Source organism: Anguilla anguilla, chromosome 3, assembly GCF_013347855.1.
Source record: "Anguilla anguilla isolate fAngAng1 chromosome 3, fAngAng1.pri, whole genome shotgun sequence".
In the NCBI taxonomy this organism is placed as follows: domain Eukaryota; kingdom Metazoa; phylum Chordata; class Actinopteri; order Anguilliformes; family Anguillidae; genus Anguilla; species Anguilla anguilla.
Window position 1 is genome coordinate 43,696,301 of NC_049203.1, and position 27,957 is coordinate 43,724,257.

The following is a 27,957-nucleotide window of genomic DNA, read 5'->3' on the forward strand; positions in this document are numbered from 1 at the left end:
CTTTACTGTGAGTTAATGTTAATAAATTGATGATTCAGTAAGTAATCACATGAACTAATAGTATCTTGATCATTTATTAATATTGAGCCACAGGAGTTCTTGATACATTGTTCATTAATTCATGCATTAAATCATGATGAGTCATGCATTATATAAGCATGAGTTGTGTCCCCTTCTTGTAAAGTGCTACTAATAATTGTGAATAATATTTCACACCTTTTTATTTAGATATAATAATATATTAATATGTTATATCAGTAGCCCATGGTCTTCAAAATTAGGCTACATGCTTGTCAAAGACGTGCCGCCGATCAATAACTTACGGCTGTGAGTACCGATTCGGCGATACATACAGAATTACTTTCTTGACACTCCCTAAACCGCCTTCACTACATTAGCTATTTGTCGGTATCGGAAAGAAACATGCGCACTATTACCAGAAACTGTCAGTCATAGGTAGACGCGAACAGGGAATGTTGTGTCGAGTGAGGGAAGAGCCTACTTTATTTAAAATATGAAATCTTAGTCGCGTTATAAAATATGAATGTAGGCCTTGGGGTTGCTGTTATTGTCATGTTTTTGGGCCATGTGTACAAAGGTAAGCCTTTGGTTTTATTTTTCCATATCTCTCTTTAAAATGGCTACAAAGAATTCCCTGAATGCGAAGACAAGACTTTGGGCATTTATATTGCATTGAAGCATACGTACATTTGCTAATTCTCTATCTCTACCTATTGCTATATTGTTACGAGCGATCTTGTGGCAATTCCGAGTTCTAGTTTGTAAGCCAGAACGAAAACTAAAACGTAGAATTGATCACTACAATAAACATTCACAATTATTTCCCTTCACCATCAAAGTTGATCATCTGCTGTTTGAATCGGCGGGCGATAGTTTTGTATAGGTCTGTTAAAGCACACGGATACTATTTTAGCCTTGTTTTATTTGGTAGTTAGTGTGCTTAGCTTGTAGGTTACCTAAGACGTTCCACTGCCAATCCTGATGCTAACAGTGGTCAGTCTTCCATGTATTCCGTGTATGGTTTCTTCAGCGTGGCACGAGTCGGCTAATTAGTGATTCGGTTGCTGGTTTTCTGTTAAATGCTGAATGAAATGCTAAAAATGAGCCTAATGTAAACAATTCAAGGAGATGTGCCTTATATGCGTGTAACCCTGAATAACCGATGTTTACATTGGCAGTTGGCCTTTTCTCGTCATCACTGTTAAATAAAATGCATTGTTCTCTCAAAAAAATGTGTTCCTTTAGCCGCCTGCAATGACAAGAAATTGGCCGTCACACTATTTTGTTTGGTGCTCATAGAAAACAGTTGAGAGAAATACAGTGCCAGTGGAGACATAGACATATATACATGTCTACGAGTTGAGAGATGAGAGTTCAGTAGCTAAGTGGTAACGCCAAGGATTTGTATTCATTAACCTCCTCGTTGGCAACAGTTAGGCTACTGTCACGCAGTGTTTAAGTATCGGGTACTGACGGTGAAACTTAGGTAGCTACGTAAATTGGATAAAGGCGAGGTTGTCTACAGCTACTCCTTTGGTGGGAGAATTTAGCATTTTCAACATTGCTTTTGAAGCACAAGTCGTAGTCTACAAAAGACTATCTGGAGCAGTGCAGCTTTAAAATATTGCTTTCATTAGTACTTTTATTAGCCTATACCTTATTCAGAGTCTTGCCGTTTTACTCGTTGTCCAGCTGTGGACTTACAAGACAGAAATTTGGGTTAAGTAGTCTAGTCTAAAGTTAAGCCAGTACAGCCTTTCCCAAATACTGTCATGACATATTCACTTATAAAAATTAATAAATAAAAAAACACTAGAGATTATTTTAAAAACAGAAAATTACTCCCATGCACAAAACTTGAAATTAATGTAAATAAAATAGAGATAGCTATAATGTAAACCCTAGTCTGTTTAGAATGTTGACTTTCTTTGATCATCTCTCATCAACATCAGCCTTAGTCTGCTACATAAACTGGATAATTTAGCAAGGACAGGTCGTGAGAGTGTGCTTACCCCCAGAGCGAAAATGGACTAATTCCTCAAATGAAAGACCGCAACTGCTCCATCCAATTCCATCGCCATCACCCCCCTGCTGCAGTGAAGGCATAGCAGCAGTGGTGTAGCTAAATCTTAATTTTCAGGTGGGCCTGCAAAAAATGGATGGGTGACAATGTCTTGCTCCAAAAATGGCTATTTATTGCCATTAGGATTCATTATTGTCACACAAACATGTCTCGTTATGTCACCTGTAGGCTTCTTTAAAAAATAGCACTTTTTGGGGCTGCATAACATTCATCACTGAGATGTTTCGTAGCATAAATAGGCGTATTTGTTTTTAATAATATGACATTCACCCTCTGAAATATGAATAGACTAACAGACTAATACAGATACTTAGCTCCTGACAGCAGACAGGCTACACAGCAGAATCTTCGCAAAACAATGAAGACAAGAGTCTTATGTGTACCATTAACCCAACACAGCCAAACAATTTTTAAATAGCCAACACAACACACAGGCCAAGATCTTCTAGACCTTCCTTTGATGTGCTCTTTGGACACTGAACTCCATATGTACTTAGCCTACGCAAGGCAGAGACGACAGTGTTTGCTGTAGAACAAGTCCATAATTTCACTGTAGTCCAAAGAGTCTGATGGCTTCTGTTCAAAAGACATAGGGGAGCGGCTGTTTGAACAGAGGGTTGTCAATGTCACGCTCAGTTGTGTTTTAATCCAACTTGTACTGGAAAAGAGTCTCTCGACAGTGCATGATGTTAAGGGCAGGGTTATATTAGCCCTTAGTAGACCATTGATATTGGGGAAAATATCTGCTGTGCAGTTGTCCAGAAATCAGGGAGGGGCAAATCCTGTACCCGTATGAATGTTTGATTTCATCCGCTGCATGAAAACCGAGTATTCTGGATCCTCGACAGATATAGTGTACAGTTTGCTTGGGTCTCTCAGCATATATCTTGCATTCCAAAGCTCGCTGATACAGGCTCACTGGTGCACGCATGGTCCCATATACATTGCATTACATTGTGATACATCGTCTTGAAACCTGCATTTCAGCTCTGTGACCTGTCTGTTCAGCATATCATTCCAGAGTACTCTAAGATCTTAGTTTCGCTTGCTGATAATTTTCTCTCTGGGAAACACCCAATATCCTAGTGCATGATGTCATTCTTAGTCATAGTCACTCATCTTTGAATTCCAGGACTTTATCAAAACCGGCCTCCCTGTATCGAGAAAGTCATTTTGATGGTCTCAGTTAAATCGAGGCAGTCCGTTACGCAGTGTCAAGCTTTGTAGCCTCTTTGCGGCAAAGTCACTAGTCTCTCTTGGTCAGTATTAGATGTGGCAGGGCCTCTGCATCTTGCTTTGTTTGCAGCTGTCTTGAGAAAACTCAGCCAGTGCCTCCAAAATCAGATTCAGAAGTTGCAGTACTTTGCTTACAGACCTTGGCTTTGAGCTCCAACGTACATCTGTTGATCTCTTCAGCCCTTACGACCAGGATACTTTTCTTTTCAACTCCACAAATCATGCGTGCCTCTGCGTTACAGGCATAACGTTTTGTAGCTGGTTCACCATCTCATAAAAAGTACTTCTAGGCCTATGTCCTGCAATGCATAACACAAAGTTCAGATTCTGCGAGTCACAATTGAGCACACAAATAGCTTGCAGAAAGGTTTGCTTCAAGACAACATACATACATACTTACCCAGTGGTTACCTGACATAAGGGGTACACCGTCGAAAGGATGAGAAATGGATCCAGGTCCTCCCGTTCAAGAACCTCAAGGATTTCCTGTCGTATCCCATCTGCAATCCTCTGTAAACGAATCTGGCTGCCCTTTCCTTGATATTGCCACCATGGATGTAATGTACACTGATAAGTTCACGTTTGGGTTGGTCCTTGTGTTCGTCTATTGGATGGCAAATGATGTTGAGGGCTCATGCAATTCTTTTTTAATCTTCTGGAGCAATAATAAAGCTGCACACTCCAGCAGTTCATTCTGCATGTCGGGGTTCATAAGTGTAGCATTACGTGGAAGACGATGGGTCCATTTTCAGGTTCATATTTTGATATGAATTCAAACATTCTCAGAAAAAGTTCCCCTAACAAAGTGGCTCCTGTTTCTCTGTGGCCTCTTAAAGGAATTAGGGGTGGGGGTTACGGTTCCTGAATCAGTTCCCTAAAAGGATTCGTTCATGGATTTGTTCTTCGGTTCCTTCACTGCTCTGTTTCAGGCTCCCGCAAACGAGAACGAGAGTCATGCATTGGCTGGTTTCGACTTCAGACTCTCGTTCTTCATGAGCAAGAAAGATAGTCGTGCAGTGACTGGAAACTCTAGGTGGCTAAAGGGAGAACCCAGCTCGGTTGTGCAAACTCATTCTCAAACTGCTCAGAAATTTGCAATGAACAAAGTTTGTGTTTCATTATAACAATATAATCTACAGGCTATTTTATTAAAATAGTCAATATTTAGCCGTGTTAGGTAATTTCTAATGAATGCGTAGCTTTATTGGTACAGAATCCATTGAGAAATGCGTACCTAAAACATACTCTTTTGTTCACATCGTATTTTGGCTATTATATCCCGCAATCAAAGAGCTGGACTAAGCTGTAATTAAAAGCCAACTGCTAATTTTACTCGGGATGGTGTTTGTCATTGCAATACGAAGACATTAGGGAGAGGGAGAGTGGTAGAGCTGCAGTGATTGCCAACCCGGTTCCTTCCCAGATTTGTTCCTCGTTGCCACTTCTTTCAGTTCAGGAACTGTTGCTTTTGGTCACATTTGATTCTCCACTGTCCCACGGCCATTGGCCGCATGGATAGACTTTAATTCATTTAGTTTACCTCGTAAAATGGCACGTGGTTTGCTGGAGGCATGGTTAGCGCAGGCCTGTCCAGTATGTTTCCAGTCTCAGCTTCCAGCCCTCGCAAATGCAAATTTGGTGTGATTTTCTGGGAAGCGTCTGCATTGATTTGAAAAAGATAGCATCTCTGGCCTTGCTGTCCTCCATTTTCTTAAAATTGTTGTAGAAGCAGGCGGAGAAGCAGCTTGACTTTATTGAAAATGTAGTCCCTTGGAAGGTTTTTATCCATGGCTGAATGGCTGGTTCATTGATTGTAGACAGATTGGATTGGGGACCATGCACTTCTGCTGCAAATTCCTCAGGTCTATTTTCAGCTCATATGGGCAGTATAATGGGAAGCAGTGTGGGAGGAGGTTCTAGGTTCAAGCTAGCTAGCTGTCAGCAGTACAGGCATAAAAATAGCAAAACAATCAAGTGTTTCAGCTGACAAAGTTACTTAGATAGCCGTATGATAAAAAAACAACCAGTGACATCGCAAGTAGTGAAAAAACACAATTTTATTGGCTCCGATAATTGATAATTGTCAATTACCAGCAGAGAATTTAATAGATAGATAGATAGTTTATTTTGTCCTCAAGGAGGAAATTCTTTTCCACAATAAGTGCATACACTTGACACAAATGGCCGTGACGTCGCAGCTAGCGCATGTTTTCATTACTGTGATTTAAAAATGCATATGTTTGTGGATCAGCATTTAGTGGAAGAAAGTAAGATGCCATCTGTTAAAAATGAATATCTCAATATTTCAAAGCTATTGAGAGGCCCACCCATATCCACACCCCTGCATAGCAGAGTGTAGCAAAAAAGCTAAATTTAGTGAAAGGTAAGTGAGCTATAGTCTGTGTAATGTTATTTGTCCTACAGGGTTGTCTTGTGTGGAGACTGGAGAAACCTTCAAACCACACCAAGGTTCCAAGCAAACTTAAGCATCGCTCACAACCAAGTGTTCCTTGCTCACAAGGACCAAGATTATTTCATTTGTTTCAGAGATCAAACTCAAACACAGCTGAAATGCTCGGGGGTGGGGGTGCAACCTGTGGCTAGCTGTGCGGTTGCTGAAATTATGGCAAGAAAGGGAGACACAAAAGCTGCACACGAATGCTCAATCAGTATTATGCTGGCATGCAAAGTAAAAAAAATTTTTGGTTATGACATATCCTCAGCTTTGCTAACTTTTCTTTATTCAAAAGTTTCAAACTAGAGGGTACCTATAAAGACAGTCAACACTCTGCCAGTAATCATTGACACGTTCTACCAGTTATTCTTACCATAAAACATCCACAGCCATAAGCTGAATTTAGTGCATACACAATCATAAAGAGCTATATAAAGACCCTGACGTCATTTTTTATCTTTGGATCTATGTATCTACAAGCAGGCTGGTACTGGCAATACTGCACGGTGATACGGGTCCATAGTGCACAGCAACAGCCTGGACTTCCTCTTCCACTGGCTCTGCTGTCATCACAAATTTATTTAAATTTAAATTTAAAATTATTTAACTCTCCGTATAAGCCAAATGCACACCTCTGTCCTGTCCACATTCAAATTGTGAACTCTCTGAACAAGCCAAATGCATTAAACCAGCACACTACTGTCCTGTCCACTTTAAAATTGTGAACTCTCTGTATAAGCCAAATGCAGTAAACCAGGACAACACTGTCCTGTCCACTTTTAAATTTTGAACTCTCTGTATAAGCCAAATTGCAGTAAACCAGCGCACTGCTGTCCTCTCCACAAATTGCTAATTTTGTGCATTAAAGAAGCTCTACCAGTCTGGGAGTTGTACCAAAAGGCTTATCACAAAAACATTTAAATACCTTTTTGTTTACTTTTTTTCTTTGCACAACCAAGCTGTAAAATGGTATAAAATATCACTTATCAAGGTTTTTATAATTTAGGCTAATTGTCCATTTTAATAACTGTTCTAAATATAAGCTGTCCTAGATCTGTGGCCTCAATTTGCTTCCTTCTCTTTCTGCCAGTGGTGGAAAAAGTACCCAAAAGCCGTACTTGAGTAAAATTTAAGATACAATGTTTTCAAAATAAAATGCATGTTTTTATTCAGTCATTAGGAATGTTACTTTAGTAAAAGCCTGATATTACATGTGTTTAAGTGTCAAAAGTAAAGGTAAATACTGTTAATCCAAAAAAATAAAACAAAGCAGCCAGACTTTGAACTTCATGCAGTTTTTTCCTAAAAGGAAACATCAGGAATATGAGTAAGTGAGTAAAACTGCATTGTACAGGACCGCACGCAACCAGGCTGTGGGAACATGAGGACGTCACAACTGATATAATCGCATCGAAAATAAGTGTTTAACAAGTACACACGCCTCCCCCGTTTCCTACATTTTATCCTCCTTCTGTCCACTCCTCTCCTCCAGGGCATTCCTTCTCCCTTAATCGTTGTTCACCAAAGGGAGTTGGGTGCACTCACGTAGCTCGTGTCTTTTTCCATTTACATTTATTAAAATGTAGCGTGTTCAGAGGAAAGGTATTGGAGTAAAAGTATGCTCTTTATTTCGAAAATGTGGCGAAGTACAAATGAAACTTGACAGAAATAGAAATAGTCCAGAAAATACAGATACTCCACAAAAAGTGTACAGTAGTGAAGTATTTCACACCGTTGCTGTTCAGCTTGTATCACCTAGCCTACTTGTTTGACTTAACATTACTCTCTGACCTAGCCTACGCTTACTGTGTGAACTGGACTTGATGCGTTCATGGCTATAATTAACTATTACATAATAAGTATTGTACTTTATCGGACCTCTGTTTTGTAGTTGTTCTAATGACCTACGGTATGCACTTATTGTATGTGGCTTTGGATAAAAGCATCTGCCATATAAATGTAATGTACCTCGATAGCACCCACAGCACTGATTTTGAACCGGAATACTCCTACTTAGGAGTTGTAGAGAGAGGTGTTATTTGCCTATTTAATAACACTAGGCTGTGGCTTGTGATGAGTCAACCATTGGCTTCTCTTGGCTTCATCAACCAGACAAGTGACATACCGCAGTCAATATTTAGGTACACATGGTGGCCAGACCAAACATCTGATTACTTGGGCTACCTAGCAACAGTATATTTGCTGTACTCAATAAAATCTCTGTGCTGTTAACTTTTTTCAAATACAGAGCCTACGCTTAGAAAGCAAGGTGCTTGTTTTTCCGTTAATGCGCTGTACTTGCACACTTGATTATTTAAAACTTTTTTTAGTCCTTTTTAAAGGATTGTTTTTTGTTCATAAACAAGACAATAAGTGAAGGTTGAGTGAATTTTATTTGTAATGTATGAGCTGTGACAAAGGTTTTCAACAATGAAATGCAAATATTTTGCAAAGTGTTTTGCACGTCCTGTGAGCATTTGTCTAAATGTACTGATGCAAAAAGCGAGAGTGTGTAGAAAGAGGGATGAAAAAGAGAGAGGTGAGAGAGCAGGCATATAGAAGGAGAAAGATTAAGAGCGTTTCAAGGCACAGTTACATAATGGTGTGTTCTCTTGCGGTGTTGAGGTGCGGGCACATATGCAGTAACCATAGCGTCCTTTTCAAGAAGAGCGCATGTTTCCTGTTATGGCACAGTCACGCACCTGAGAGATGGAAAAAATATATATATCTTCGCTTCTTTTATTAGAATGTGTTTCAGTATGGGTTTTTTCTAAAAGCGTGTCACTCGTCTTTGTTGAATTACTGGTTCCTGTTTCATGTTTCTTCACAATGCATTGTGTTTGTGTGTGTGTGTGTGTGTGTGTGTGTGTGTGTGTGACTGTCTGTCTGTCTGCCTGTGTTGCAGAGACAGTAAGACAGTTTCACTGTTTTACCTATGCAATTCTACTGTTCCTGTCTTATTATCTTTCGTGTATTCTTATTTTATCGTTTGGAACAGTATTTTGTTTTTATTTTCTGCATGTCTTTGTTTATTTACCTTTTAACTCTATTTATTATTTTCATTGTTGTTTTGCTGTCTGGTTATACTTGTGTGTCTTATTGGATTGCTTTGTGCAGTCTGTACAGCCGCACTTTCAAGCTGTTTTATTAGCTTGTTGTCTGTGGGTATTTTTGGTTTTTTATTTTTTATTTTATTGCAACAGTTATTGTACAATACCAGAAAAAAAACATAATCAAATTAACATTAGATTTTAAACAGACAAACAAGGACTGCAATGGGGGAGTACAATAAAATAAAATAAAAATAATAATATATAATGTATTTACAAATCTAATACACACAAGGCAAGTATGGCTTATGAAAATACATTTACCAAACATATAAGGATATATTGAGACGTAGACTTAAATATTTTTTCAGCTTTTCTATTTTTGGATTTCGTTAGTTTGAGGGATGAGAAGTAATTCTTGAATTCATTTATAAAGAAAGAAAAAGGTGGTTTAATTTCCTTCCACTTACAAACATGAATATGGAATTTACCCATGAGTATGTATACATTTACTAAATCTACAAAGTTTGGCTGAAGATTATTTGGGGGGGTATTTGTTCAGCGCTGCAGTAATTCGACGCTCTTCCTTTCTGCCTGCAGCGTCGGCCCTGTTGCCCAGCCCCCAGAACGTCACCCTGCAGACGCTCAACACCCGCTACGTCCTCGTGTGGACCTGGGACTCTGCGCTGGGCTGCCCGGCCAACCAAACGGCCACGTTCACCGCCCAGTACCTGCCGTAAGGCGCACACCAGCACGCAGGCACACAGGCACACAAGCACACACGCACACAAGCACGCATTCACACAGGCACACAAGCACGCAGGCACACAAGCACGCAAGCACACAGGCACACAAGCACGCAGGCACACAAGCACGCACGCACACAAGCACACAAGCATGCAGGCACACAAGCACGCAAGCACACAAGCACGCATTCACATAGGCACACAAGCACGCAGGCACACAAGCACGCAGGCACACAAGCACACAAGCACGCAGGCACACAAGCATGCAGGCACACAAGCACGCAGGCACACAAGCATGCACGCACACAGGCACACAAGCATGCACACATACAGGCACACAAGCACACAAGCAAGATTTTTTTTCTTTTACGGCTTATAGGGGAAAAAACGGGCTGGAATGGATGGTGCTGATTGACAGCGTGTTCATCACACTGTTGAGCCTGTAGCCTCGCTAGCCTTTTACTCCTTCTCGGTCTTCAGAAATAAAGGACGGCTCTTTCTAAAAGTAGCCGGCCAAACAGAGGTCTGTAGTGTGCGCACGCATGCCTCCTGCCTTAAAGAGGTTACTTTTCCAGTAAATTTAAATCTATGCAGGTATCATGTGTCCAGACATCTTTTTCCATCCTTGGTTTTCTGTTGGTCATCCGAGCCCTGATTTGCCTCTCTGCCACAGTAAATTCAAACTGCGGACGAAGAAGAGGGACTGGAAGTCGGCATGCTCGGAGACCGCGGATGCCTACTGCGACTTTACCAGCTGTGACCTGTACTACATGGGGGTCTACATGCTCCGGGTTCGAGCCAGTTGCGTGGGGAAGAACTCAAAGTGGGTCCAGCTGGAGTTCTGTCCAGACAAGCAAGGTAGGAGAAGCATCCAGTGCTCTTCATTCATTGATTAATTCCTATGTGAAGTCTTGAATATTATAACGAGGATTGCCAATGGTGAATGGCTGCCATGCAAGGTACCGATCAGCTCATTGGGAGCAATTAGGGGTTAGGTGTCTTGCTCAGGGACACTTTGACATGCCCAGGGCGGGGGATCGAACCAACAACAGACAACCGCTCTTACCTCCTGAGCTATGTCGCCCCATAATAAAGTAATGTAGTGTAAAGTAATGTAAAGTAATATAATGTAAAGTAATGTAATGTAAAGTAATGTAATGTAAAGTAATATAATGTAAAGCAAAGTAATATAATGTAAAGTAATGTAACGTAAAGTAATGTAATGTAATGTAAAGTAATATAATGTAAAGCAAAGTAATGTAAAGTAAAGTAAAGTAATATAATGTAAAGTAAAGTAATATAATGTAAAGCAAAGTAAAGTAGTGTAATGTAAAGTAATATAATGTAAAGTAATGTAATGTAAAGTAATATAATGTAAAGCAAAGTAAAGTAATGTAATGTAAAGTAATATAATGTAAAGCAAAGTAAAGTAATGTAATGTAAAGTAATATAACGTAAAGTAATGTAACGTAATGTAATGTAAAGTAATGTAATGTAATGTAAAGTAATATAATGTAATGTAAAGTAATGTAATGTAAAGTAAATTAATGTAAAGCAAAGTAATGTAATGTAATGTAAAGTTAAAGGGTGGCGGCCGGCCATGTGTGCCAGTCGGCGCTCGTTCGCAGCCACGCGACGGGCGCGGGAATACGGCGGCGCGTTCCGAAATCCGGAGGACGATGCCTCACGCCGCCTTTTGCTTCCCGTTCGCAGCTCACCTGGGCCCGCCCTCCAAAGTGGAGGCGGTCCCCGGCATCGAGCTTCTGGAGCTGCGCATCTCCGACCCTCTCACCAGCAAGAGTGCGTCAATGAAGGAGATCTACCCGGAAATGTATTACCTCATCGTGTACTGGAAAGACACCCAGGTGAGCGGCGGTTGAGAAATGTGGCCTAGCTGCTGGGAAGGCCGGGGCTCAGTTTAACAGGTTTGGGAAGTGCCGTTTAGCCTCTGAGCTATATGAACCTAACCCTGGTCGCTTTCTGGAGATATACAGATGTTGAAATAACTCGTTCAGTTAGCTGTGTGTCTGCTAAGGAAATTAAGCAAGGGAACGGTAAAGGGAACAGAAAGTAAAACTATTTTGGGGAGTATCCAAAATGCTGTTTTTTTAAAATGGCATTCTCAAGGTAATGAATTCAGTTTTTTTAACCCAGAAAAGAAAAGAAAAACAGCTGTACCCTGAAATGTTAGTTACCAAAAGCTTGAACCCTGCAGGCCAAATAAACTCACTTAGAGAATGGCTTTTATTTTTTTAACAATCTTGGCAGCTTCCCTACAGATGTTTTTTTTTTTTTAGCCCAGCAAAGAAAAAACACCTGTACCCTGAAATGTTGGTTACCAAAAGAATGAACCCTGCTAGCCAAATAACCTCATTTAGAGAACAGTTTGTATTTTTAAAATAATCCTGCTGGTTCCCTTACAGAATGCTGTGAAAGACTATCGAGGTTTGAACACGAGCATCAACATTGCGACCCTGGCTGATCTGGAGCCCTGGACTGTGTACTGCTTCAAGGTGCAGTCACGATTCAACTTCTACAACAAGATCAGCGGCTTCAGCGAAACGCAGTGCCAGCGGACCACAGGTGAACGACCCATCCGTGTGTGTGTGTCTGTGTGTGTATGCGCTACTGTATGTATGTGTGTGCTATTACACTGTGCGGGCGTGTGTGTGCTACTGTATGTGTGTGTGCCTGTGCATGCTGTGTGTGTGTTTGTGCTGTGTATGTGCACTGCCTGTGTGTGTCTGCGTGTTGTCTATGCATATACAGTGCGTGTGTGTGTGTGTGTGTGTGTGTATGTGTGTGTGTGCGTATGTGGATGCATGCGTATGTGCGTGTTTCTGAATCCTTAGCAAACATGAAATGTATCTCATTAAGAACAATTAACAGCTCATTACAATTCAGTTGTTGCAATTATGATTGGAAGAGAAACTGGCATATCCAGACTCCCAGGGTTGAGTTTGAGAACACCTGCTGTTAGAGGAAAAAAAACAGAAAAACATATCCTGCTGTATGTAGTTCTGGAGGTCTCCTATGGTTCTGCTTTATGGTTGCCAGGCACCACATTTTAAAACCCCACAAGGGGCAGACCAGTGACTATAACAACTACTTACTTACGTGAAGCTAGAGGACTCTCACCTCTTCCACTACTAATTTCCTGTCTGCCGGGGGGTACTCTGTCTCTTTCTGTCTCCTTCCCTTCAGGGTTACATCATGCAGACCTGTGCATTTAATTGAGTGAGCATTAGCGCTACTGCAGGGTATCTGTGCCGAGGGAGCAGAGGGAGCTATGACTTTATTCTGACGTGTTTTTGCTTATGGAAGACAAAGTATGCTGTATACTCTGCATATGTGTATGTGTGTGTGCCATGTTAAGTACAGTTCTGTAAGTCTGCATATGCATGTGTGTGTGTGTGTCCATGTGAAATGCACTCATGTTAGTCTCTTTGTATGCGTGTGTGTGTGTGTGTGTGTGTCCATGTGAAATGCACTCATGTAAGTCTCTGCATATGCACATGTGTCCTTCAGGTAGGACCCCGCTGTGGCAGATATTCCTGTGGTTCCTGGCTTCCCTGGTCCTGTGTTTCCTGTGCGTCCTGCTCCCTTCTTATGGCCTTTTCAGATTCTACTGGCTGATTAAAGCCACCTTCTTCCCATCCTACCAGCTCCCAGAAAACATACAAGAGGTAGGGGCTTGCTTTGAAGGGAGGGGCATATTGCCAACATACTGTATAGTGCCAATTAAATCAGGGGATGATTAGGTGGAAAGTTTGATGGAGCCAGGTTGGGAATTTAGCTGGGACACCGGGGAACCCCCCACTCTTTGCGACAAGTGTCACGGGGTCTTTAATAATCATAGTGAGTCAGGACCTCGGTTTAACGTCTCATCCGAAAGACGGCATCTCCTACAGCACAGTGTCCCCATCACTGCACTGGGGTATGTGGGTTTTCTTTGACCAGAGGGAAGATTGCCCCCTGCTGGCCCACCAACAACACTTCCAGCAGCAACTTACTTTTCCCAGGTGGTTTCCCATCCAAGTACTAACTGAGCACACACTTGCTTAGCTTCAGCCATTCAGCAGGAGCAGAGTGCATGGTGGTATGGCTACTGGCCTGTGGATAAAAACGCTGGAATTTTTCTCGCTATTTTCTACACAGAAGATCAATATATAGTGGAGTTATGGAGGCTGTGGAGTGTTGATCACAAGATCAGGGGGATCAAATGAGAAAGAAAGAGTCTGACAATGAATTGCATACCGTAGAGTATAGAAATGTGAGTGTAATGTAGTTAATTGCATATTTTTGCTGCTGTTATCTACACCTCAGGCCCCCTGCTTGGCGTTGAATATTTGTACATTTACCTGAGAAGTGTGTGTTTGGTAACACCTGCTAAGTATTTAAGCAGAAACAGATTCCCATCTGGGATTTGATCCCACAACCAGCCGGTTATAAGCCCCGTTCCTCAGTCCCTGCCACAGAGCAGCGACTGCTTCTCCTTTTGTAAAAATACAGCTCAGTGATGCCTGTACGATTAGTTTTTCACAAATTTTCCTTCCTCTTTCATAACCAGTGTGCAGCTGCATGCCAGAGGTCACATGACATCTTTACCTCACATTTATTATTCCACTGTAACTCTTCCCCTCTCCCTCAGTTCAGAATTGGTTACACTGTGGAAATGTTCTTTGCCTGGGAGTGTTTATTGCAATGCAGCAATATAAAACGCCTCTCTTTAACTCTCTTCTCTCTTTTTGTCTTTCTTTGTCCTTCTTTGACCTGCCCCCTGTCACTCACGCGCGCAGTACCTATACGACTCCTCCCCTGACTCGGACCGGCCCCGCCTCCTGACGCCGGAGTCCGAGGTGGAGGTGTGCTGCGAGTCCCTGGACGTGCTGCCCGTGGTGGTGCTCCCCGAGATCCACGCCCCAGCGGACCCCCCCGGCGGCCTGGACCCCGACCCGTCCCGGCACAGCCGGCAGGGCAGCGGCGACTCCGGGGTCTACTCCAACGAAGAGGGGTCCGGGCAGGCGGGCGGCTCGTCGACGGGGGCGGAGCCGAAGAAGGGAACGGGGCCGGCAACGGAGCGGGTGAAGATGGTGGAGATCGGGGTGGTGGAGTCGAGGACAGAGGGTCTCGACGTCGCCCCCTGTGGCCGCGGCCCGAAGTGCTGGCCCCCGACCCGCGTTTGGGCTGCTGAGGACGTTCTGGAGGAGTGTGTCTGACCCCTCCCGGTGATGTGAGGGTGGCCCAGGAGTAGCCCAAAGGGACATGCTCCCCCCCCCGAACAATAGGGCATCTGCCAGGTGACTCGTTACTGTGACCATGACGATGCCCTCGATTGACTCCATCGTCTGCAGGCCGTCCCGTGTTCTTCTCTGTTTCATACAGCCTGTGGAACAGCTGCGCTGGTGCAGAGCTGTGTGTGTACAGCTGAAAGTGTGTGTGTGTGTGTGTATGTGTATGTGTGTGTGTGTGTGTGTGTGTGTGTGTGCATGTGCGTGGGTGTCAACCGTAGGGGGAAAGAGATCGATCTTGTGATACTTTCTTCTGCGATACAGTAATAATGCAGTGGTGCCTAAAACCAACATTTTATCTAAATATATACACATATTACAATTCATGTTATTTTCATGTTATGATTTTAATGCACAACGTGAATGCAAAGAGACACCCTCCATGGAGTGCATTAAAATCATATTGGCCAGCCGCCATCTCGTCGTGGATTATCCCGCTTATGCAGTGGTCACTAGTGGGAAAAAATTAAAACAAGGCCATTTTCATTAGACGCTTTGCATTCAGAATTTAAAGGATATTAGTGCCAAAACTGCAGATGGACTAAACTGCTGCTTGTCTAGAACGACTGACATTGAAGAGCCTCACCAATTTCATTGTTTACTTCTGTTTTTCTCTCCTAAATTTAATTGCACTTAATTAATTGCATCATTTATTTACTTAAATGAAGCTACTGAAGGGATTGTGTGTTCTTGAATGTTTTATTTTCTTACAGACTGCTATGTGTTCATTGTGTTCATGTTCACAAGTACAAGTTTTCAGTGAAATTAATTAATGCGACAATTTTTGTTGAGTGTGATGGGTTTTGGCATATTTTTCTTCTTAGGCACATGATTTGAACTTTGCACTGCAGTGAAATGAGAAACGAATAAAAATAGCAATATATCGCAGTATCGTATGGCAACGCTCAGCGTATCGCAAAAGCACAAAGAATCACAATAGTATCGTATCGAGACCAGAGTACCGGGGATAATGACATTGTGAGGACCCTGGCGCTTCCCACCCCGAGTGTGTGTGTATCTGTGGGTGTTTGTGTGTGTGTGTGTGTGTGTGTGTGTGTGTCTGTGGGTGTTTGTGTGTGTGTGTGTGTGTGTGTGTGTGTCTGTGGGTGTTTGTGTGTGTGTGACTGATTGTGTTCAGATATGAGAGGGAGACCCTGGCCTGCGTTATAATGGCCACAGTGTGTCGCTGTGCGCAACAGCACAGGAAGAGGCGTTAATCTTGCATGTGGACGTGCGTGTGCGTGCGTGTGCGCATGTGTACATTTACAAGCGCTTTTTGTCAGTACTGTACAGTGTGTCTGTGTACATGCCACGTATCTCAGTCAATATGTGCGTCTTCATTTTCCAGCACTTATAAATTATGTTTAGAAGTGTTCGTCTGGCCTCAAATGCAGCAAAGCAAAAAGTGAAGCAAAAAGATTGGTGACCATTTATGATCTCCTTGCCCGCATCATCATCATATTTTTTTTTTATAGAAGTGCTGGTATGCTTTAATGTTGAAGAGGTAACTGGACTGGTATCTTGTGTGCGTGTGTACATGTATATGTGTGTGTGTGTGTGAGAGAGAGAGAGAGAGACGCATTGAGATACCACATTCACATGTTTATGATTCTTATAGAATCCTGAGGTGTGTGTCAGAAGTCTCACATGGCGTGAGCACCTGTTATGCTTTTTGTTTCTTGTTTTTTATCATCTGTGTTCTCTGCACACATTGAAGTGACAGGTGTGCAGTAGATTACTGTAAGTCTTAAAAGGAGAACTGGATCAACCCGTGTGTAAGATATTTATTTTGACTATGTCCTTTTCTATTTTTCCCTCTTCCTCTTTTTAATTTAATTTAACTTTTTTTAAGTCCGTGTGTTTACATACAATCATCGAAAGTGCTCCAAAATACACAAGTGATGTTTTTCCCTCAAACCCGATGTGTCAGTTTGAAATAAACCTGTTGGAACATGCCCCCTTGAGTAAGGTATGTCGCCTCGATTACTTCATTTGGCTGCGCAACTGAACAAGAGTGCCGTTTACTAAGGAACGAACACGCCATTTAGCATGGTGCGCTAGCATAGCATATGCAGCGCTTGCTGGTAGACCAAGCACTTGCATACAGTCTGTATATCATGGCATTGATTAGTGTAGCAATTCATAGCCGGAGTCTTAGGTATATTGTTTTGGTGTGGAATAAGAACCTCAAGATGATGTAAACCTTGCTGAACCCATTGTGCTCGTGATGAATGTTGGTTTTCTGAAAATCTGCAAATGTGCGTTTAATTGCGATTGGCAGGTGTCTGTCACTGAAGAGAGGTGAAAAGAAGTCAATTGGTTGGGTGCATGCATTTAGGAAGAGTGTGTGTGCTGCAGTGTATCATTTGGAACACTGGGCACTGAAGTGAAGAAAGACCTTAAGTTACCATTTAGAATTCCAAATTGTGGAGAGAAATAAAAAGCTATTGTGCTATGTATAGCGCAAGAAATATTATAGTATGCATCATGAAACACAGTCAGTTATCCATCATTTATATACAACCAATGTCACAGTTTGCTAATGTAATTTGCTACGGTTTGTGTTATATGGTTGTGGATACATTGACACTGCTCAGACAGTGAAATCTGTACATTCGTTCACTTACCTTGGGAAAAGTCCTTTAGATCAGATCACCTTTTTCTGTAGAGTGAAATCCAAAAACCTGCTCCTGCTATATGAATGCACATATGTATGTTGTTCTATTGCTGTGCTGTGACCCTTAGTGTGTGTAAACTGAATAGACTTGATAACTTGCGCTGCTGCGGCTTCAGCGTGACTCTCCCTTTGTAAAGTGCCTGCGTGACACTGACTGAAAGCAGCAGCCATGGCTGTAACGGATGCATTGATCAAAGGAGGGAGGAGAATGCATTGAAGAGGTGCCAACGCCATTGCACTGTTGCGTTTTTTGTGTTATGTGCACTCGTAGTGCTGTATTGAGTGTCTTGGGAAAAGGTCAATAAAGTTGGACTTTTTCATTACAAAGGAGAGTTGTACCTTTGTTTATCGTTTATTATCATCTTGATTGCAGACATGGCACGGTGGTGCAGTGGGTAGCACTGTCGCCTCACAGCAAGAAGGTGGTGGGTTCGAATCTTGGGGCCCTTCTGTGTGGAGTTTGCATGTTCTCCCCATGTCTGCGTGGGTTTCCTCCGGGTACTCCGGTTTCCTCCCACAGTCCAAAGACATGCAGGTCGGCTAATTGGACACTCTAAATTGCCCAGAGCTATGAGTGTGTGAGTGAATGGTGTGTGTGCCCTGTGATAGATTGGTGGCCTGTTCAGGATGTATTCCTGCCTCTTGCTCAATGCATGCTGGGATAGGCTCCAGCACCCCCCGCAAGCGTGCGCAGGATTAGTGGGTGTAGATAATGGATGGATTGCAGACATTACACAGATTTATGCGGGTATCTTGAATCTCATGAACGGGCCACTCAAATGATTTGAGCTGGGTTTTTACATGCATATTAAGAGAGATTGTTTTATGAGTAGCGTGCGTCTGTTCAGCAATGATAAATAAATAAAATAAAAAAACATTTTATCAGAGATGCTGCTTTCTGAAAGAAAAGGGTTCTAAAAGGTCCTGACTCCATTATAGGGCCATTAGAGATGCTTTGGCACTTATTGCAATACAGCGTGGTATTCCCCTGGCCATAATTCCTGTCTGGGTCTTTCCGCATTGATTTATTTAATCGCTGCTTCACAGATGCATTATGGTTACTGAAATGAGTCAGCTACCAGGTGCTTCATCCTGCTACAATAAACACAGTCCCAACTGAGGACTGTTCTTTGTCCCTCTCTGCAAAGCTTTACAGTATGTGATTTAAGGAGTAATTGCTGGAAGCAAGAACCTGAATACACAACAGCCCTGCCGGGACAGAATTTCTCATCCTTGAATCTTGACTTTAAAATGTTTCCTCATTTCCTTCCCTTGCTTCATTTTCTTGATGAAGGTTAGAGTTAGGGTTAGAATTACTGGTTGTGTTAGGGATAAATCTTAATTTCCTAAGTTGTATGAGCCATTTTGGAATGAAAAGTTTGCACGGGCCATTCAATATACTGCAACTTTAGTTGTAATAATTTTTTTCCCTGTTGTGATGTGATTCCTGTTGGTTTCAGTTATGTACATTTACCCTGTGTTTCATTTGTTTATCTGCCCTGCGCCTATCTTCTGGTGTCTAATTTGTGTTTGTCTGTAGGCCTGATATTTCTAGTACTCAGTCTATGGTTCAGGAAGTGGGCCACTGGGTGTGTGGGGTGTTTCTATGGTTTTCTATCTTGTATATATGTTGTGCTAATTTAATTCTAATTGTGTTGCCTGTCTCCCACACATTGTAGTTTGCATGACATGTATAGAGTTACTGCTCTTAAGTGTTTTGTTTAATTAGGTATATTGTGTTTGTTTGCCTATTTTGTATTGTTACCAGTTGTTTGTAAAATACCGGGCCTTGTTAAGCTGCAGTGTTGATTTGAGGGAGTTTGTTTCTTACCAAATCGTCCTTTCGGTTTTTGTTAATTTTCTATGCCAGGATAATCTTGTGATTTTTAAGTACGTCTGTGTGTTGTGTTCCAGTGGCAAGGTTGTTTTTTGTTTTCCGGTTGGCTGCCGTACTGAATTGGGAGTATTTTACTTTTAGCAGGGTAATTTTCCCTGTGTCCTGTTGTCTTGTAGCCTAGACTTTTTGAGGAAAGATCGAGACTAACCCCTTGTTTTTAGTGCTTGGGAGTGGATTCTGGAAGCTTGGTCAATGTCTGTTTGTTGTGTGCAGACCCTGTGGAAGCTGAGCAATTGACACTTGATCAGGCCCGAGAATGTGTGTTTTGCGTGCTCTTGTTTAGTAGTGCAAGAGTGTCTGTGTCTTTAAAGAGTAATCACAGTCACTGTTTCAGCGTGGCACCGCCCACTACACAATTTTGGAAAAATTAGCCGTTATTCTTCTGTGTGTTCATAGTGTTCATTTTTTTATACTTCTCCTGTGACACCAGCTTAAAGTATTCTGCCATTCTTCTCTTAGAAGTGGATGTGTATAATGGTGTCTACTGTATTATCATTGTACATATCTGTGAATTAGTTACTTGCTTTTAAGTCTTATCTCTTTAACTACTTTTTAACTACAGGAATAACAGACTTGAAGTGCTGCTCCTTTTTTTATAAGAGGCTGGCATTTGAAAGTAAGTACAGTGCTTCCGTTTGCCTTCTTCCCTGTCAATTCATTTACCGGCAACACCTTGAAAAGCTGTTCAAGCGTGACAGTATTTGCATTTTAGGGGTTGTCAAAAATAACCCAGTCATTTTTCTCTCCAATTCCATATCCCTACCTAGCTGAATGATAATAATGTAATTATGCTATCAGCAGTAAAACTGACTAGATGGTACAGCACAGCTCAGCTTTATCTTCTTTAACTGCAATTAAGTCTATTAATTGTGGGTTTAAAATTGTGGGTTTAGAGAGATCTGAGAATCTACATAATTTTTAGATGGTCCCTAATGTTGGCGGCTCTGGTCATGTTTCTTGTAAATCAGACAGCGGCTAGAAAGCTACCCGAGTTCTAACAGTTCGTTACACTGGAGGAAAGCTTCTAGGTTTGTCCCCTGGATAGAACCTGAATAGAAGAGGGAATCAGAAACCATGTAACCCCAGTCAGGAATTGAGCAATGTGGGAACTAAAGTGGTGTCTAGCGTTCATTTTCATGATCACAGGTGAGCGCTAATTTAAACCATGAGAGCAACTGAAAGTGGCTTTGATTGTCAGAGGCAGAGAAACTGATGACAGCGGAAGCACTGTGCATTGTTTAGTGGTTTTCAGATTGTGTTCAAGTAACATGAATGGGACTTGTTAAAATACAGTTTTTGCTCTGGCCGGTGCGTGGGGATGCCTCCTCAAGGAGGGATTTGAACCTGGAGAAACCTCAGTCCTGTTTTCTGACTATTGATCTGCACATTTGAAATAAAAAAAATGTAACATTTTTTTAATTTAAGCTTATTTTGTTTGTCGGTTATATATGCTTGTAGAGAACCACAGGGCATTGCCCTACTCATAAGGAGGGTTAATCTGTCTGATTGTCTGTCTGTCTGTCTGTCTGCCAGGCTTCTGCAGCCTGGAAATAACATGGGACCTTTAATCATTTTAATTTTTATCAATGTTAATGCTCCTTTTAAGCAATGTTCCATGATTAGGTGTGCTACTGCTACTGCTGTTACTACTACTACTAATAATCATTATTATAATAATGGTGGTGGTGTTTATATCTCAAAGCACTGTCAAAATGAGCAATGGCCACAGAATAACAAATACATATCAAAGTCAATTTTAATGCTAAATTTTAATAAATGCATTTATTAGAGATGAATCTAACACCATCACAATTTCTTAGAGACATTGCTTAAGAGTTCCTAGTGATGGGAGGTATAGATTGAAGACTCCATCAAGTGGTTCATAGCTGGCCACAATCAAGGGGGGGCTCAAGCCACAGTATGATATGTAACTCCTTCAAGACCCAACTCAGCCTGAGATTTGTTTGCTGAGAAGATGTGCCGATGTTGTTTGGATGATTTTTGATGTTGTTTGTATGTTGTTGTGATGCTGTTCTTCAGTCACTGCAGCCTTGCACAGCCCTTACAATGTGATGATGGACGCGGTGAACACCCGGTACATCCTGACGTGGGACTGGGACCAAACACAGACCAACTACACCATGGAGTTTACCTCAGAATATACATTGTGAGTGAGAGTGCAGTGATCACGCCTGGGCCAAAAATACATTACATTACATCACAGGCATTTAGCAGATGCTCTTATCCAGATCTACTTGCACAACTTTTACACAGCATTTGCGTACCATCCATATATACAGCTGGATACATACTGAAGCAATGCAGATTAAGTACCTTGCTCAAGGGTACAATGGCAATGTGTTACCTGGGAATCGAACCTGCGACCTTTAGGTTACAAGACCAGCTCCTTACACATTATTCTACACTGCCGCCCAAATAGGTTGATTTGGTATGTTTTTGTGAACGTCAAGATAGCATTCCAGTAAATATAGTCAATACTGAAATATTTCTCTCACAAAAAATTTACGTATTGCATTATATACCATTTGAAAGCATTTAAAATATCTTTCAAGACAAATATTGGAAAATACACACATGTTAATAAATTAATGCATTAAAATGCATTTAAATAACTTATTGAGAGATTCCTTAACAGTTATTGAACAAATTGCTCTTATTGCATGAATGAATGAGGATTCCGGACTATCAGTAAGGTTAACAAGGACACATTTATACTTCCTTTGAATTCAGGATAAGTTAGCAGCTGTACGCTAAAATTCAATTTATGGTAGTCCAATGCAGTAAAACTACTTTGCATACTTTATACAGAATATTTGCACTCAGATTTATTACATTTATTAGGCTAAATGTGGAATGCATTGAAAAATCGTTTATTTATACCAGAATTGGTATTTAAATGTTTTCAATTGCTAAAAGTTTGAAGTATTTTTGAATAATAGTTACTTTGCACAAAGCCTATTTAAACAATATTCACCTTAAGTTCTCCTATATTTAATACATATAATTTTGTATCATCCCTGTGTTAGTTTTGTGATCCTGGGGATATAGCCCTTTTTTAATATCAATTTTAATTAGTTCTAAAACTCTAGCACAGGTGGAACAACCTTTGTAAATTCCAGTTTTGGGAAGGAGCTCTAAACAACTTATGCGGCTGTGGTAGTCCATACGAGTCACTGTGCTGTGACAGTCAAAGTGCTCTGCTCTGATAGTCTGTATCGTCTGTACAGAATAGAACAGCGTTGTATTTGTTGTAGTGTTTATCTTACAGTTACAGACTCAGTATTAGTCTGAAGTGATCACACACGAGCAAGCACCCATCGGAGTGCCGTAGTGCCGACTTTGCAAAACACTGCCAGGCCAGCAGCAGGTGGGTGGTGGGCACCCGGTGGGCACAGCAGGTGTGCTGGGTGAGACTGGTATAATGGTCTCCATGTAGTCTGCAGTGAGCTTGATGCTTGTATCAAACCAGTCACATTTCACTTTCTGTAAAAGTTCCACAGAAAAGTCCTACACAACAGCGTGCAACAGGACAGCCGAGAAGCACTGTGACTTCTCCCATCGCCTGGAATACCACTCGCGCTACGAGCTGCGGGTTCGAGCGGAGGGCAGGAGGGAGAGCTCCCCTTGGTCACTCTGCCGTTTCTCCCCAGTCCACCAGGGTGAGTCGCAGCCTGCGACATTCTTCTCCTCCTGCCGTCTCTCGCCGTCCTCCCGTCTTTGTCCGTCCTTCCTGTCTTCTCCCCCTCTACTTAAACCAATCACACTGCTTGGAAGGTCTTGAGAACCCGTCATAATGCTTTATAAAGCCACCCTTTCGCATCATAATCCATCATCCTCACAATAACCACCGTCACGTGTGTTATAGTCATGATAGTCAGTCTCATTGTTGTCCTCACTGTGGCAGAAGTTATCTACAGTTATTATGTCATCGTTGTTGCGTGTGGTGTGAGATGTGATGGAGTGGCCCCTGTGTTTCAGCACCTCTGGGGCCCCCTTCTGGTGTGGCGATCCGGAGTAGGGAAGCCATGCTGACGGTCATCATCACAGAGTCACTGACTGTCAACAACATGCCCATGAGCTCCATCTTGCGCTTGTCTTACAGAGTACAGTACTGGGAGAAGCATGCTCCTCAGAGGGTGAGGAAACACGCTTGTGCACACACACACACACGTACGCATGCATGGATGTGATTACATGCATTTATGCACATGCGCATGTATGCACCGCTCAATATATGTTTAAAAAACACATATCCAATTTATTTCAGCCACACTGTGAAATGACTACACAATCACATTCAGACTATGGATCTAACTCAGTCCAACTGCCCTGATTCATTTTATGAATTAACCCCTAGTGAGGATGGATGAAATACCTTCAAACGCAGACTAAAGACTCATCTCTTCAGGCTGCACCTCTCCCCACCCCTCCCTAGCCTATAGTTTAGCTCAATGTACCTAGTTAGGATAATATGATTACGTTAGTTTATTTGGCAGGATTGTTTTTGTCTGATTAGGCAAATGTGATTCCAGTGCTAGTTTGTACTTGGTAGGATTGTTGTTTGCTGAACAGGTTACCTTACAGGGTTGGAGTCCTGATCGATGTGGTCACTTCTGGCACTACGATCTTTACTTCACTCTAGTGTGTTTCTTTTGCACCTCTGCACCTTGACCTAATGCACTTGTTGTACGTCGCTCTGGATAAGAGCGTCTGCTAAATGCCTGTAATGTAATGTAATGTAATGTAATGAAATATTGTCTTCCTAAGAGTTAGATACAGTATGACAACCTTGGTTTTAGAAATGTTGTATATATTGTAGCCTTTCAAATCATCTAGTAATATAGTATTTAATTTTCTTTCTTGCTTAATTCATACAGTGGAGGGTACAGTTAGCTAGTTAATGAGGTCCAATACCATGAGGTCTCAAATAGGCACCAGGACTGTTTCATAGTCAAATTGCATAAATGCCTGGGCTCCTAACTTCAGCATTGCAGTGCATACTGCTTTAGTTGGGCCAGAGGATATTACATATTCAATGGGATAAGAGCAAGGTAAGACTCACCTGTAGTGGAGTCACAGCCCGGTGTTACCTGCAGTGGAATCAGAGTCAGGTGTTACCTGCTGTAGAATCAGAGTCAGGTGTTACCTGCTGTAGAATCAGAGTCAGGTGATACCTGCAGTGGAATCAGAGCCAGGTGTTACCTGCTGTAGAATCAGAGTCAGGTGATACCTGCAGTGGAATCAGAGCCAGGTGTTACCTGAAGTGGAATCAGAGTCAGGTGTTACCTGCAGTGGAGTCAGAGCCAGGTGTTACCTGAAGTGGAATCAGAGTCAGGTGTTACCTGCAGGGGAGTCAGAGCCAGGTGCTGCTGGAGAACTAGAGTGATTGTCACCTAGCTCTTAGCGTGTCTTAGGGCCTGCTACGGGCTAACACGCAGAGGGCATAACGTATCAAGCTTTTCAGCCTGGCAGCTTCGCTCCGCATGCCACAGGAAGTGTCTCATTGTGGTAAGCGTCACCAGACCACATCTTCATGCTCGAGCAGTCTGTTATTACGTCACTGAGAAAAACAACACAGGAGGCAGAGAAAGACATTTATTTAGCATGAACATGTACATTGTCATTTTTGAATGAATGAAACATTGCATTTATATAGCACTTTTCCAGATGCAAGTGCTTTTTTGTCGTGCATTATTTAAAGGCACTGTTACTTGTTTTGAAATGTAAATGATGTATAATTGCTAAAGCTTTAAAGGCTACATTTACTAAGCATGCCACAAATTTAAAAAGGGCTGCAAAATTCCGCATCGCTGCAGGTTTTCTATTTAGCAGGGTATTTTCCTAAGACTAGGTATGTGTAGGTATGTCACACATGTATTTATAAAATGAATGAAGTCAAAAATAACAGTTTGGAGTCAGGTTCCTTCGAGATTCAAACGAGTTTGCGGCAGTGCTCCACTTGCATATGTATATGCAAACATAAATATTTAATGTGAAAGAATTGAAGTGAAGAGACCAGAAACAGGGAGCAAGTAAACTGCCACACTGCTGGCGGTGCATATGAAGAGCATTGGCACTTCACAGGATTTACAGCAGTGACCAGTTAACTGCTTATAGATTTGTGACTGCTCTCATTCACGTTAGCCTCCGAACCCAGATTTAAACTTGGAGCTACAAGTGTACAATTTTTCCTGTTAATGTATCCCTACACAATTGAAGCTAAAGGATTAATAATAAATTGGCATAAAGAGCATTGTGTTGGTCCAATTAGACTTGAATTCCACTGACTTATGTAGTGTTTGGGTTATTGTCAGATTTCTACTAATCTGTTGTGGTGCTGACATTTTCGATTGTGTTTGGTTTTTCCTCAGGGACAAAAGTAATCATTTTTCAAATGAACAAATGTAAATGTAAATATCCTTTTAACCAAAGAGAGGTAGCAGTGTAGCACTGAACTGCAAAACACTTGCTGTTGTGGGTGAATCTTTGTGTTCAAAAAGAGGCCCACATCAATGACTCAGATTGAGTTTACTTTCATCTCATATTGGGTACAGTTAGGATATTAACAGTTGAAACCTGATCCTTGAATCTCAGTGCTACATGTCTACGATAGTTGAACCCTGAAGAACACTGTTCTTTTAATGCTGCTCACTCATTGCTGCCCCCTGCTTTCTCCCCATCAGTACAGCACCCTGGAACTGCAGGCCACACAGGGGACGCTGACAGCGCTGAAGCCTTGGACAGACTACTGCCTGCGCGTCTGTGCATTTCACCTGGACTACAATAAGACCAGCCCATATTCCAGCACACAGTGCGTGAAGACTGGGGGCAGGGGTAAACACAGTTTCCCCTTTTCTTTCCTCCATTTGGAATAGGCAGTTTTTTTGTTATTCTGCAACATGGTTATGTCACCATGCAGGTAGCACAGTGGCTGAAGCCTGTACACCGCAATGCCTCCACTAATCAAATCGACTCAAAGCAAGTGTCTTTACTAACTGAGCCACTCTGTAGCAGTGCGATAGGAATAACGATGTAACGTCAACATCAGTTTTCATCACATGCACTGTCTGTCCCATCCAGACCCCCATCTTGGCTGGTACATGCTTCCACTCTTGTGCTGTCTGCTGCTCGTGACGTGTCTCAGCTTTTGGCACCGTGAGAAGATTAGGAGCCTCTTCCTACACCCCGACCTGCCCAGCAGCATACAGGTAACACATGCTAATGCAAAAACAAATGTGCAGTTGCTAGGAAATAAACCAGAATCAACTTTTTTATGGCAGCTACAGTGTGATTTGGAATGGGGGGGGGAAGGTCAGCACAGGGAACAGACAATGAAATCTCCAACATGTGGCCCTTTTATACACAAATTAAAATGTAAAAATGATATATTCTTAACAACATGTCATATTTTCAGTATTTTTGCGTGCCCTGCCAATTGCATAAAAGTCATGACAATATTACAAATTTACAGGTGATGGAAAGAAAAGTCATTTTCTTGGTCTTACACAGTCCAACATCTAACCCCCGTTCTGTGCAGGATCCTCGTCCGTCAGCTATGCGTCTCCTGATGCAGCCCCGAGAGGAGAGTTGCGCAGCGCTGGTGCTGGTAGCTGCGCGGGTACCGCAGCGCCCCCCAGAGGACTGGAGGGCAGAGCAGGCCTCGGCCACGGGGCAGGACAGCTCGGGGCAGGACTCTTCACAGAAGCTATGAAGAGAAGAACCCCGCTGAACTGCTAGCACTGCCCGGCGTCCAGCGGCATGGCTGGGTAGCAGACATCGGCCAGAGCAGCACTGCTGAATCCTCAGGATTCAGGAGAATCTCAGAGACACAGGCTCTGTCCCAGGCCCCGAGCTATCAATCTGCTATTGTCTAGCTAACAGGACTAGTTGGCGGCAACATGTTTTGCTACTGAGGAGTGGACTTTGAAAATGACTCTATCATTGACTGTCGACTGACTGAATTAAATGACCCAATGAGCCAGAGGAAATGTACGGGGGACAAATGCCTGTAATGTGCAAAACCCGTGGTACATTTACAGTAGATTGTGGGTCCATTTTGAAAGTGTTTGTTTGTCATAAATGACGGCAGCTGTATTGTTTCTTTGGTGCGTGCTTGTGTGTGTGTGTGTATGTATGTATATGTGTGTGTTTGTGTGTCTGCATGGGTGCGCGCACACATATGGGACACAATGAGAGTGCTGCTTTACTGAATGGTACTGTCTTACTAAAGGTCAATTTACACCGAAATCAATAACTGTCTATGGCGATAACAATAACCATATAAGTAAAAAATTCATTTAAAAAAACTATAAATGCAGCCATAAGGATAACAATAACTACAAGTTTTGATCGCTCCCAGAATGATTACTTTTATTCAGGTACAGTGATAAAGCACCTTCAGCCAATAAAAACTGAATTCTAAAAAAAGATCCTCATGCCGCATCTTTCACTGACAGTTTTATTCGGTCACAGATACCCCT

At 42.2% G+C, this 27,957-nt stretch overlaps 2 protein-coding genes across 2 annotated transcripts; both read left to right on the plus strand.

Moving 5' to 3' along the window:
- The first annotated feature begins 407 nt into the window (after positions 1 to 407).
- Positions 408 to 17,887, plus strand: LOC118223752 (interferon alpha/beta receptor 1b-like). Its single transcript, XM_035410700.1, has 7 exons — positions 408 to 598; positions 9,446 to 9,581; positions 10,265 to 10,449; positions 11,305 to 11,456; positions 12,015 to 12,174; positions 13,120 to 13,277; positions 14,391 to 17,887. Exons 1-7 carry the CDS (start codon positions 541 to 543, stop codon positions 14,808 to 14,810), a joined length of 1,269 nt encoding a protein of 422 aa, XP_035266591.1. The 5' UTR covers positions 408 to 540; the 3' UTR covers positions 14,811 to 17,887.
- Positions 17,888 to 20,390: 2,503 nt separating this feature from the next.
- Positions 20,391 to 27,895, plus strand: LOC118223863 (interferon alpha/beta receptor 1a-like). Its single transcript, XM_035410875.1, has 7 exons — positions 20,391 to 20,602; positions 21,497 to 21,623; positions 22,970 to 23,136; positions 23,456 to 23,613; positions 26,161 to 26,311; positions 26,558 to 26,685; positions 27,015 to 27,895. Exons 1-7 carry the CDS (start codon positions 20,557 to 20,559, stop codon positions 27,186 to 27,188), a joined length of 951 nt encoding a protein of 316 aa, XP_035266766.1. The 5' UTR covers positions 20,391 to 20,556; the 3' UTR covers positions 27,189 to 27,895.
- The last annotated feature ends 62 nt before the right edge of the window (positions 27,896 to 27,957 follow it).

Bases quoted from the DNA above. Each gene is read 5' to 3' on its own strand.
- LOC118223752 (XM_035410700.1), top strand. From the start codon at position 541: ATGAATGTAGGCCTTGGGGTTGCTGTTATTGTCATGTTTTTGGGCCAT. The intron at 599-9,445 runs GTAAGCCTTTGG...TTCTGCCTGCAG, and splicing joins TTTGGGCCATGTGTACAAAG to CGTCGGCCCTGTTGCCCAGC. The intron at 12,175-13,119 runs GTGAACGACCCA...TGTGTCCTTCAG, and splicing joins GCAGTGCCAGCGGACCACAG to GTAGGACCCCGCTGTGGCAG.
- LOC118223863 (XM_035410875.1), top strand. From the start codon at position 20,557: ATGTGGGAACTAAAGTGGTGTCTAGCGTTCATTTTCATGATCACAG. The intron at 21,624-22,969 runs GTGAGTGAGAGT...TTTCTGTAAAAG, and splicing joins TTTACCTCAGAATATACATT to TTCCACAGAAAAGTCCTACA. The intron at 26,312-26,557 runs GTAAACACAGTT...TGTCCCATCCAG, and splicing joins CGTGAAGACTGGGGGCAGGG to ACCCCCATCTTGGCTGGTAC.